At 36.0% G+C, this 13,721-nt stretch overlaps 1 protein-coding gene and 1 long non-coding RNA gene across 2 annotated transcripts; one reads left to right on the top strand and one right to left on the bottom strand.

Annotated features, from left to right (window-relative positions):
* Window positions 7–3,558, top strand: LOC109843896. The gene is made up of 2 exons (XR_002247826.1): window positions 7–542; window positions 3,186–3,558. It is a non-coding gene; the product is annotated as an uncharacterized LOC109843896 (long non-coding RNA).
* Window positions 6,036–12,887, bottom strand: LOC109843897 (beta-glucosidase BoGH3B-like). The gene is made up of 10 exons (XM_020412857.1): window positions 12,727–12,887; window positions 11,456–11,697; window positions 11,159–11,363; window positions 10,254–10,344; window positions 9,988–10,127; window positions 9,341–9,584; window positions 9,152–9,256; window positions 8,107–8,289; window positions 7,797–7,998; window positions 6,036–6,680 (listed from the first exon to the last, which is right to left on the bottom strand). Exons 2-10 carry the CDS (start codon window positions 11,676–11,678, stop codon window positions 6,190–6,192), a joined length of 1,884 nt encoding a protein of 627 aa, XP_020268446.1. The 5' UTR covers window positions 11,679–11,697; window positions 12,727–12,887; the 3' UTR covers window positions 6,036–6,189.

The raw sequence follows: 13,721 nt of genomic DNA on the forward strand, positions 1-13,721 counted from the left end.
TAGGAGAAGGAGACTTACTGATGAAGATAGAGATTCCTTGGGGTTCCGATCAGTGCCTACTGATCTTAAAAGGGCAAAAAAGAAAAAGTTTAAGGAGAAATGGAACAGGTCAGGTGGTAAGTCCAGGATGAAGGGTGGCTGTATGGTTGATGATTCTGGTGACTTATCTAGAAGACAGTGGAGAGCAAACCGTTCGAGATCTCATTCAAAGCTTACTTCAAAGAGCCCGAAAGTTTACTCTTCTGCTTCTGCTGCTCATTATTCAACGTCTCAATTTCCTTTAATGATTCACATGCCCTTTATAGGAACTCCCAATTCTAATGCTTACCCCAGCAGCCATCAGAATGGGTACTTTACCCCAATATATCATGATGCATCACAAAATTACTTTGTCAAAATGTAGTTTGAAGGTTCTCCAGTCAAAAGCAGAAGGAAGCTAGTTCTATAGCTCAGGAAAACCATTGCCTCACAATTCACATCATGTTTTCTTCTTTCTGTTTTACTGCTAAGGAGATCCGGGTCTCACGAACCTTCCTTGAAGTGTACGTATCTCTAATCTGGTTCAATTTGTAATAGAATCCATTATTTGGTCTTATAATTTAAAGTTAATTGCCCATTCTCCTAGTATTGCATTGTGCCACTTGTTACCCCTTAACTTCAATATAGGTAGATAAATACTTGAGTAATATTTTTTGTCTTTTTTACCCTCAAGCGGTCATCTGCAAAAAAAAAAAAAAAAAGCCAAATTCCCAGCGGTGATGATTAGGATGCAGATCCGTCTTTGTAATAGAATCCATTATTTTGGTCATATAATCTTGGGTTAGTTGCACATATAACCCTGTTATATTGCAGCATGCCACTTATAACTCCAAAATAGGCAGATACAGTGAATCTTTTTTCCCCCTAGAAAGATCTGTCTGCCCCCAAAAAATCACAATTTGGATGCCGATGGTGATAATGAGAAAGAATGCAGATCATGCCCTTTTGACAACGTCGGCTTAAGCTAATATGGATGCTATGGATCATGAAGATGAATTTGAAGAATGAATTGGTGATGCCTCTGCGAATATCGTCATGCCGAGCATCATCAACATCAAATTCATAAAGAATGAGAATCAAGCTATGATCCTCTTTTTCTCAATCTGTTGGAAGCTGATAATCTTTTTGGGATTTATGATTATCAAAGAAGGCTAGAGTGTATTGTGAAGATTTGAGGGCGGGGTAGCAACCTTATATATAGGCAATTAACAGGAACTGATTCCATGGACCCCTTAAGGGTGAATAGTAAAAAAAATTACTCAAAGAGTCTGTGTGTAATTAACCCTATAATCTATCTTTAGAAGAAATATTATTTAAATTTAAACTGCGTTTGAACCGTCTTGTTCAATGGTCAAGATCCTATCCCTCTATAGAAAAGCATGTGGGAGGTAAGGAATGATGAAATCTGGTGTAGTATGAATCTTAATGCACACATCACTATCACATATTAATATAGTTCTTTTTATCAATGCAAATTGCGTTGGTAATTGATTGTGATGTGTGGATCAAGATTTGTACTAGACCGAATGACTTCATCCTCTACCGGATTTCTTTTTGCTATTGTTGGATGCAGACATAGCTTCATCCCACAATAATGGGAAGAAAAATCAATATTATACTGGATCTTATACATAGGCAATAATGTTTTGATTATCCATTTGAAAGAGAAATGGAAAGAAGGGATATTTTCTGCAGATAGATGCCTTGAGTGTAAAAAAGTCAAATTTTACTCACGGGGTCTATCGGCCTATTTTGAAGTTAAAGGTGTGATAAGTTGCGCAACACAATATAGGGGTCTAAGGGCAATCAACCCTGTAATATATTTTTATAAGGAGATATTATTTAAATCTAAACTATGTGCTTTGAACTATATCTTGTTCAATGGGCAAAATCCTATAGTAGGCCCTCTATAGAAAATCATATAGGGAGATTAAGGGTGAAAATGGCAGGAAAATCAATATTATGTTGACTCTTTTACGGTCAGTTATGATCTGAACATCAACCTGAGAGGGACGTGGAGAGAAGAGATTCATTTTGGAAATAGACTCTGAGGGTTAAAAAGTCAAAATTTTCACTCAAGTAGTCTATTCGCTTATTTTGAAGTTGAAAGGGTGAAAAGCCACACAACACGATATAGAAATCTGTGCAATTAACCCTTTAATCTAGTTTAGAAGAAAGTATTATTTAAATTTAATCGACATGTTTTGAACTAAGGGCAAAATCTTATAGAGGTACCTCTATAGAAAACCATATAGGAAGGTAAGGGATGAAAGCACCTAGTCTAGCATGAATCTTGATGCATATATCACTGTCACGTATTATTGCAATCCTATTGCCTATCGATGTATGCATTGGTAGCCACTAGTGAATGCACTATAGCGAATAGTGATGTGTGTATCAGGATTCGTGCTAGACCAGGTGATTTCATCCCCTAATGGATTTCTTTTCCCATTGTTGGATGTAGGCAACTAGGCTTAGCTTTGAGGACACAACAATGGCAGGAAAATCAGTGTTATCTTGGATCTTGTATGGGCTCAATAGTGATTTGAATATCAACCTAAAAGAGAGATGGAGAGAAGAGATCTGTTTTGAAGATATACCTCAAAAAGTTCACTCAAGGGTCTATCTGTCTATTTTGAAGTTAAAAGGGTGATAAGTGCCACAACACGATATAAGAGATCCATGTGCAATCAGCCCCATAATCTATTTAGAAGGAAATATTATTTTAATTTTGAACTACTTGCTTTGAACTAAATATTGCTCATGGACAAAAATCAAATAGGGATAAGGGACGAAGATGCATGGCCTAGCACAAATTTTGATGCACATATCACTATCATTTATTAGTACATACCTACTGTCTACCGGCGCAGATTGCATTGGTAGCTACTAGGGGATGCACTATGGCTAATAGTGACGTGTGCATCAAATTTCATGCTAGACCCGGTGGCTTCATCTCCTATTAGATTTATTTTTCCCATTGTTGGATGGAGGCATACCTTCTGGCCTAATGGCATGAAAATCAGTATCATGCTAGATCTTATACAGGCTCAGTAGTGACCTGAATATCAACCTTTGCTTTCTGTTAGGGTGCCTTCATCTAAGTTGTTTACAACACAAAGAAGTTCACCGGTTTTCTTTTGCAGGATGTTGGCCAAGTGGCTCTGCCGCAACAATTTCGGTATCCGACATCTCTTCATGCGTTTGCTGCTGGCTTGATGTATATTAGATTACTTGTACCTGAAAGCAGCTTGCAGATTGTGTTATAGAAAGCACACAACGAGCTGTATATTTCATCTTGATTTTTGTTGAATTAAATTTTTTTTTTGAAGTGTTACCAAAATATTGCCCTGGAATTAAGAAACCTAGGAATGGAGATGCTGATGAATTCGAGCTTTCTTCAACTATTTGGGGTTTTTTAATTGGAGTTTGATTTGTGCTGGAAATCCAATGGTGTATGAATTTCTTAGTAGGAGAAACTCTAAGATCTTTTTGCTAATTGCATTTCCCCGTTCAGGATATTGCTCCTTTCATGTGTGGATGAAAGAATGTGATCTTTCGCCGGGGTGAACAAAATCTCTGATCTATGGGTTTTCAAATTTTTTCCCCCCGGGTCTGTGTTGTTGAGATTCACATTCTTGCAAATGTTTCCTGCTCTTATGTTCTGATTTCCGAGGCCGAAATGAATATTGCCTACAGTTCTTCGTGTATTTGGGTATTGCTTTGTTGATATTTCATTGGGTGTGTATACTTGTCCTCTCGGTGATATGTTTTCTGAGGCTAAAGTGAATATATTTCGTTGATGTTTTACAGGACATGCATGATTCATCGGAACACAAAAAAACCGGAAATGTTTAAACGTTGACTTCTGTTGGAACCCTAATTTTCAGGGGATGTAAGCCGTGCTAGGTATTGTTAGGGTTAGCCCAAGGAGACTCGGTTTCATGTTTAATCGAATGTTTCCTGCTCTTATGTCCTTTAAATTTGATAATTCTCATTTATGTCATAATTCTATTAATCTTTCATTAACCGTCATCCATAGCCTCTTATTATGCACATCCTCACTTCCGCAAACCTTTCGTAAACCACCAGCATAAAAAATTAATATACAAATTTAAAAATAATGAAACATAATAATAAGAATAATTATGATAATTGCTCTATTAAAATTATTTAATATGTATAAATTATAATAAATTAACTGAAATAAAAGTATAAATAAAATAATATACAATATTCATCAATGGCATTATTATTGTACTATGCATAGTTATTATAAATAAGAATAGTTATAAAGTAGGATAATAATCAAAATATAGTATAACATTAAATAGTTCCTTAATATGTTATACTTATTTAAATTAAGCATGATTAAATATTAGTTTTATTCAAATTATAATAATTATTCATTCAATTCTTTATATACAATTTTATTTTACAAATTTATTTATTAACACAATGCTTTAATTTTCTATTTAAAATTTTATATTGTTATGAAAGTCACTTCATCATTTTTTTAATGAATAAAAAGCATGCAAGTACAACACAAAGTATGTCGACCTGCATCGCACGTGCAACAACGCAACTATGTTATTCAAAATTCTTTTAAAAAAATGCAATTTCATATGACTAAGAATAATTTGAGTTCTAGTGTGAGATATATTTCTCCACTCATACATTAACATCCAACATTTTGTTATTCCATGTTTCTTGCTCCTTTAAGAAAATATAAATTGAGTTAAAACGTTGATTTTTCAGGAGGTGTGGCTTTGAGAACCTAGATTGAGTCAGTATGATCGTGCTAACCAACAGTAGAATCAAAATTTAGGAGTCCATGATTTGAGAATTATATTTATCCTAACGATTATGATCTCCATTTTAGGTCAGAGGCCTTGATGTTATTCTAATGCAACGTACACCGTGTATTATGCATGGAACTCCCGTCTCCTCTCTTAAATTAATACCAAATCCGGATGCATAATTCTGTCACCGTGCTCCTCGCGTTGGATGTGTTCTGATGCCTGCCTATTTGGGAAGTCTATTGGGGGGTTTAGTGTTATTTACCCAAAAGATAGTGAGGATTTAAGCGCGATTTTGGAAGTTATTGTGGGTTTACTGTAAAATGCTAAAAGTTCTTGGAAGTTTAGTGTAATTTATCCATAAAAAAAAAGAGTTAAAAGGATTTAGTACCACACCCTGAAAGTTAAGCTCAGGGGGTTCCCTAAATTAACCTTACTTAATCTATCTTTCATCTTATTTAAATTTAGGAAGAATAATAAAATAAAATAATATATTGTACTTCTTATTACCAGTAGATACGTCCATTACCCATTTTTTTGTTGGGTTACCGTAACCAAATGGAGATAGCCTTAACCAGTCCAAAAAGAAGGGTGACGCTATAGGCACACCATCTGCCACACCTCCGGTCACACCCCCTCTTCCTCTACAGTGCAGGAGGCCCCACTTGAGATTTTTTTAAAAATCTCAGGTGGGGCCCCCTGCACTGTAGAGGGAGAGGGGGTGTGACCGGAGGTGTGGCAGAGGGTGTGCATGTAGTGTTTTTCCAAAAAGAAAGAGTCATACCAGACTATTATTTGAAAAATACCTCAGGGACCCGAAATAGGGGACCCAAGGGGGCACCTCACATGTCCTCCCCTTGGGTCTCCTATTTGGGGTCCCTGTAGCAGCACCCCTATTATTTTTTTGCTGTGATTGTATAGGTGGTATAGGATTTAGGGGGGTATAGTTGTAGGATGGGCTATTTTGTAGATGAGAGCAGTTTGGTTTTCTTTTTTTTTCCTTTATTTTTCAAGGGTTGCGAAGGAAGAAAGCTGTTGACATGCTATCAGGTTTCATCTGGGCGCTTGAAAATGACAGCTGGCTTTGAATTCACAACTTGTCTGCAAGAAGTCCAGAACCGCCACAACTGTATTCTGATCCTAACTAAATGAGGGGGCAAATGTAAAAGAATTTTTTTTATATAAAGACCAATCAACTTGAGGTGATAACAACAAAATGACTACGTTCTTTCATCAATCCAACACCTAAAAAAAAAAAAAAACCGTCACAGTCCCTCTCTAGTACTACACATCCATGAAAGAAGAGGAAGAAGGGGAGGCACAACAAGAAAAGAAGCAACCTCTCCCCCCTCTAATTTATCGAAACGATAGGCTTCGTCGTCAACCCAAACTCAAATGGGAACAAAGGATCATAATGCCCATCCCCAACATTCATGGGCAACTGATCCGCTCTCCTAAACCAAGTCCTCGACAGCTTCCCGCTGAACCCGTAATCTCCAAATATCACGTCAGTAACCCCTTGGCCCTCTGAACCTGGCAGCCACGCAGCGACAAGAGCATCGATGGAGTTCATGTACGGCTCCATAACGACCGGCCTCCCAGAGATTACAACAACGACACACTCGACAGAAGCACAGACCGTCTGGATTGTGCTCGGTCCAGGCTCTGGGATAGTGAGGTTGAGGCTGTCTCCATTGGTCTCGGAGTACGGGGTTTCTCCAACTACGACAATGGCATGGGAGAAGTTGCTGCTCTTGATGAAGTTGGCGTCAGGGTTCTGAGAGTAGACGACAGTGGTTGAAGGGGTGACGGTTGATTTAATGGCATCGAGGATCGTGGTTCCTGTAACAAGGCACACAGTTGATGAGTATGTGGAGCATGAATTGAGTAAGCGAAACTTGTAGCTGAGAAAACAAACTGTACTAACTTTTGCTATTTGTGGCAAATATTGTCTGATTTTTTTTTGGTTAACTGCGGATAGACCCCTTCGCAGTATCATTGTTCCCCCCTAGTTTTATTTTGGCAGACTGACCCCTCAGTGAAAGACCATGGGTTCTTTTACCCTCAGACAAAGAAAGTTTGCGTTTTGACACAGAGAGCCCTTGAGGGTAAAATAATTTACTTAGGGGGTCTATCTGCGAAATTAAAACTAGTGGGGTAAAAAGTTCAAAATAGCGATACTACGAGGTTAGCCACACTTAACCCATATTTTAATATGAACAAATAAATGCAAACAAAAGCATAAGGGAAAGTTACATATTCAGTGAGGTTCTTGGCCAAAAACTCTTCAATGAAATTTAACTGACCAATTGTTGTATGACATATCTTACAATGTTATTCTACATCAATTAGTTCTCCATGGAACTAAGGATTTGAACACATTGATGCCAAAAAAAAGCAGAATGGCAAATTTAAGTAAGATACTTGATCCAAACTCTTCAATGAGAAAAAATTTCAAACTAAGCAAAAAATTGTTGTTTGACATAGCTTACTTATATTTTATTCTCCGTCATTACGTTCTCTACTGACTTAAGGATTTGCTTTAAGCACAAGAATATGCTTTGGTGGTACATTAAAATTTTATTATTTAGATGTTAACAAGTTTTCCTTAAGAAAGAATGATTTCACACAACCATTTGGCGATCAATTTATGATCGGATTAACAACTCCAGAAAAACATATAGGAGATGAAATTAAGCAAACATGATATTAAGCAATATCATTGGGCAAATTGTACAAAACCGTTCGGCAAAAAATAATTTCAAACTAGCCAAAAATTTTTGTTTCTCAAATTTTATCGCGTTTCCTTATCTATCATTTAGTTTTCTTCTGAATTATCCTAGAATGTACTTTTGTATGACATTTCAGAAGTTATTTTTCAGATAAATTTTCTTTATATGTGTGGATTGATCAATTCAAAAAAAAATTGAATAGAAGATAAATATCTAAGGAACTTACCAATTGTCATTTTTCCGCTGGTTCCTTGCCATTCTATTGTCCAACCTCCACATTGATAACCCAAGTTATCGGCATGAGTTCCTGCAACAAGAATCTTTGGGGCTTTTTTAGGTAGAGGCAGCATTGGATGATTACCAGGTTTCCCATTTTTCAGCAGCACCAGTGATTTCCTCACTGCTTCTCTAGCTAGCTCCCTGTGTTCCTGTATTAAAATATCAGAAATATTCATCAACAGATATCTTAACAAAGTTTTTGAGAAGAAAACAGAAGAAGCTATGTAAGATGAGAAGAGACGGTGAGAGAAATTTACCTTCTTACCAAGCTCGTTAGCCAAACTAAGATCAGCAAGAGGGTTTTCAAAGAGACCCATGACGAATTTCACACGAAGAATTCTTTTTACAGCATCATCAATTCTGCTCATTGGAACCACTTTGTTGTTGACGAGAGTGGTCAGCGCGTTGATGAACTCAGTGTAGTCATTAGGAACCATTATCTGTAACACACACCAAAGTATAAGAAAAGAAATAAACAAATTAAATTGCAGTAGTCAGAAATTCGAAATGGTATAGTATAAGCTCTTTATGCAAAGCATATATTCGTTACTTCAAATGAAAGGAGTTTGACTTTTGTCTGACTACAATTGCATAATAATTTTGTGGTCTGGAGAAGGAATAGATCTCCTATACTTTTTAAACACATTTTACCTTGAACGCAGAAATCAATTCAAATATCCACTTATTATGGAAAGGCTACAGAAGGGGAAAATAAGGTTGATCTCTTTCAGCAGCTTTGTTTATTTATTTGGAAGAAAGGGCATTGTCCCTAAATTTTTTCATGATCTCGATTAGGAATACAAGAGGATTCAATAACTTCAATCCATATTGAGCTTCTTACTTGTAGATAAATCATAAACATTGGCATTAATACCCATTCAAAATACAGATACATGTATCGACAGTATTATACCAACCGGCAACCGACATATCTTAATAGACATCCAAATGTGCAAGTACAGATGTTAATTAGGCCTGTTTAGTATCATGTAATGCCAACATAAAGGACTTTTTCTACTAGAATATATGTTAAAATTGAAACTTGAACTCATTGTTCCATGAGCACTTTGATTGTAATTAATAACATCTGGTTAGCATATGGATATGATCTAATTAAATCTCAAATCATTTTGATCGAATGTGGACAGTGAGTTCCATATATGAAGAACATCTATATAGCTATGTATATCGGCGAAAAGAAAACAAATAAAATGTACGACCGATATCCTTATCCACTCTTGTTTGCACCCCTATTCTCAACAGTTGTTTGGTGCATAGTTCAACATAGAAAGAGGTACTAACCATATCAATACCAGCATTAACTCCAGCTTGGACAGAATAAGTGTAGTTTGCACCAGGTGGACTAGTGATCCTATCAATTCCCTGCCAATCTGAAATCACAAATCCCTGAAAAATGTATCGACAAACAACGATTACTAGAACATCATAACATCCATTATACAACCTACAACCAAATCTCAGTTCACTTACCCTAAATTTAAGTTTGTTCTTAAGAAAACCGGTTACCAAATTCCTATTGGCATGCATTTTGACACCATTCCAGCTTGAGTAAGAGACCATGACAGTGGAGACACCCTTAGCAATTGAGTCATAGTAAGCAGGCATATGGATACTGAAGAGTCCACGCTGATCAACGAGAGTATTATTCTCATTGATTCCGTTGTGTGTACCCCCATCACCAACAAAGTGCTTGGCACAAGCTACAACTTTGTCTCTGTGCCAAAGACATGCACCATTAGATGAATATCAATTGATCTTAGGGGAATATCAGTAATATAAACACAATATCTTTTTGAGTTAATTGCATAATGACACCCGTGATTTTTTTTTATTTTTTATTTTTGGGAAGCTTACTATCCTTGTAGTTTCATTATTGCTGATTGACCCATGTTAAAATTTTGACTCTTTTACCCTTGGTGAAAGTTTGGCAAATCTTGCCCCTGGGTGAAATTAGTCGTCTATCCGAGTAAAGAGTAAAAAAAATTTAACCAGGGAATCTATCTGCGACAACTTACTACAGGAATAGTAAGTTCATAACAGGGATACTGCAGCGGGTCTATGTGCAATTAACCCTATTTTTTTCCCTTTACAGCTGAAAAAAGGTTGTTGTAACTTACTTTCCACCAACATAAGGACCCCTAAAATTTTTTGGAGCGTCTCCTTGTAAACCAGGTATAATTTCTGTCATGGCTCGGACAACCTTGTGATCTTCACTGTAGCTTTCATAGCACCGGCCCCATCTTGGATCTCTGCAAACCTGAAGGACCAAGCAAATCTTCAATTATTATTGACGAAAAAAGAAACTAGAAAAAAATTCCTTAAAATTCTATATAGAATTAATCAGATTGCAATGGAGCAGTAAATTGATATATGATTTGTTTACCGCAATACATGGAGCAAAAGCATAAGGGATGCCTGTTGCCCTGACTTCAAGAGCCGTTGCAGCACCAATTCTCTTCACTAGATCAGGATCCCTGTCATTTAAGAGGATTCAAGTAGTAAGAAAGCATGAGCAGTAAATGCCTCAGCTTTGAGAAAATGGAAGCATTCTTTTAGGCGATAAGCTTTTAGCCAATAATAAGACTAGGTTTTGACAAATGACACATCAATCTTTATTTCCCATTTGAAGTTTCAATTGCGCAATGTATGGTCAAGCTTAATCAAGATGAAAATTATATAGTTTTGAAATAAAACACTACTCTCTAAGACAGATTTGTTTAAAAACTCAAATTTAGCGCGGCGATGTAGCCCTTTATCCCAAATTTTTGAGGCCGGATACATGAATCCTAGTCTTCCATTCATATGTATTATGGCTATGAGTCATCTCCTCCTATTATCATATCCATCTTAATTGTTTCTAAACAACTTCTTTTGGATCTACCTCTACTTCTCTTTACTCCACCAACTATCTTAACAAATTCTTGTAATTGATGCATCTACTGGCCTCCGTTGTACATGGTCAAACCATCTCAATAGATTCGATCTCATATTATCCTCGATAGAGGCAACATCTCATCTCCTATGGATGCACTCATTTTTTATCCAGGAACAAGCACAGATCAATTCCTAGTTTAATCACTACAAAAAACAGTAACGAGCATATATCAATTCCCAAGCATTGTTTAGTCATGAAAAAATCTCATGGAATTTAGTGCCTAATTGAGTTGCAAGTAGAACATGAAGCCATGGATAAGCACATTGCAAAATCATCCATCCTCAGTATTTATCTACAGGAAATCAATACCGAATAACACTCCGATTTGCATCTAATCATACAAGATAACTCACCGTGTAGCACCAAGTCCAATATTATGAGGGAATATAGTAGCACCATAGACATTATTATGACCATGAACAGCATCAATCCCATAAATCATAGGAATCCCTAAACGCGTCGAAAGACAACCCTTTTGGAAATCATTTACCATGTTCACCCAAGCCTCTGCTGAAGCCTGAGGACCAGGCACACTTCCCCCACCACTCAATAAGCTACCTGAAACACATCTCATATATAAACATAACATAATGTCATAATCGATAAATGAAGTTACATTTTCAATCACTTGATATTTGAGGTGTTAATACCTATGAAGTAATCTTTCATGACTTGCGGTGATGCAACTTTGCGCTCAATTTGAGTCATTTGACCAATCTTTTCAGCAAGGGTCATCCGCTGCATTAGATCTTTTATTCGAGCACCAACGGGCTGTTTAGGGTCCTTATATTTTATATACTCAGCATTTCCCCTGATTGAACATGCTGGTAATAAGAATAAAATGCCCAAACATAGAACTTGCAAAGTCCCCATATTTGATTCGGGCACAGACCTGTATTCAGGAACTGACATAATGAGATGTTTGAAAGGAAAGAGGGAGACCCACCCATTAAAAATGTGTAAATAACAATAGATTCTCCTTTTTGATAGATAATTTGCATCATTATTGTGAATATCGTTCAACAACACAAGAACAAATGAGGCACAGGCTAGCGAGCTACATTGACTAAAACGATTGAAATAATAAGATGTGCTATATATCTAAGGAGAATAAATCAAAAACTAAATAAATCTTGTATCTTACTGATATATTATTAGTAATGAACATGTCATGGCGATTCAACAAACAAATTGATTATATCTCTGGAAATATAGTCATTTAAATCTCGAGTCCTAACCAAACAAGTAGTAAACTATCTTTGGGTAATCCAACACTATTTTGTTGAGAAACTTCCCACAATTTTGGTTAGCGTCGGGCCGTCAGCGTTTGGCGACAAATCTCAAATGTATACTAAAAATTGGAAGCATAGGTGCCGACAAGCAAAATATCCAAAAGTGGACAAGGCAATGAAATTAGATACTAATATAGGTAAATTAGTATCTGAATCCTATAAAAGATTTTCGTAAAATAACTAATGTATGTTTACAAAAAAAAAACAAACTGCCTTTCACATTTCCTCTAATATCAGTGAGATCACGAGCAGCTACCAAACAATGAACGGGAAAGAGGAAAGCTTTATCTAGTGAATTTTTTTTAAAGAAAAATGTAATTAATCCAAGAAATATGCAACTTAAAACAACATGTAATAAATACAAGAAATATATGCAACCAAACAGCAGAAAGACTTCAAATATCAAACCCACATCAGGAATATATCCCATTTAACCAAAAAATGGAACAAAAGGAGGATTTCTTTAAAATGAACTCCAGAGTTCCGATCTTAATTTAGAAACAAGAACAGAGACCCATTTGCATACATAGCAAATGTTGATACTAATGAAACCATAAAGCCGTAAAGATCAACTCTTGATACCAAATTTTGGACAAAGATAGAAAATTGAAGCTTTGAGGAGAACTTACAATGTATTTTAAAAAAAATGGCTTCCTGGTTCTAGGGAGAGAGACAGGGAGAAAGAGAAGAGAGAAGGAGAACTGTCCCAAGAGAAAGAACACTTGGGAGATTTATATAGGGACAAAAGAGAAATCATCTATAAAAACAATAATGAAAATGCGTGTTACATAAAAGATGATAAATACTTGAAATATAAAATAAAAAAAATGAAACAAATAATAAGGAGAACGTGGGAGGTGGCTTTACAGAAGTGCCGGGGTCTTTGAAAATTAAGCGAGGTCGCAATTGCCCTTCATTCAGCTGCTTATTTACATTATTATCCTTCAGTATAAATATGTTGTGTTCATTAGGGGTTAATTTCACATAAACCCCTGAACTTTGGCAGGTTTCTCGTATAACACCCTAAACTCTATCTATCTCACATAAACACTCCTGAAACTTGTGGTGTCTAACAAAAACCCTATGAACTTTGGCAGGTTTCTCATATAACACCCTGAACTTTATTTATCTCACATAACACTCATGAACCTTGCGAATGTGCAAATAAAAAAGGGGTAAATTATACTAAACTCCCATGAACTTTCAAGCATCTTTTGGTATGTGGGAACAACATAGAATGGAATGGTCATTCTCACTTCCCGTTTCCGCATACTAAACATGACAACTTTTTAGAAGTTGAAATGCCTATTTTCAAAGAATGTTCATTCTCACTTTTTGTGGGAAACGAGCATTCCCATTGAGTTGATAAGGAATGATCATTTTCATTTAAGTGGGAATTAAATTAGTTACATAATGTCCAGCTATATCACCATTGATAACAAAAAAAATAAAAATCTAAAGATACGACCACATTGACTGAGCATTAGCATTTTACATATCAGCAATTTTACATTGGCAAATTGAAGCTATAGGTTAGTTTATCATTTTACTAATTCAAAACTTATTATTTTGATACTTGTTAGTTGTGTAAGTATCTAGTTAGTATTATTTTATGGATATTTGA

Source organism: Asparagus officinalis, chromosome 5, assembly GCF_001876935.1.
Source record: "Asparagus officinalis chromosome 5, Aspof.V1, whole genome shotgun sequence".
Lineage (NCBI taxonomy): Eukaryota > Viridiplantae > Streptophyta > Magnoliopsida > Asparagales > Asparagaceae > Asparagus > Asparagus officinalis.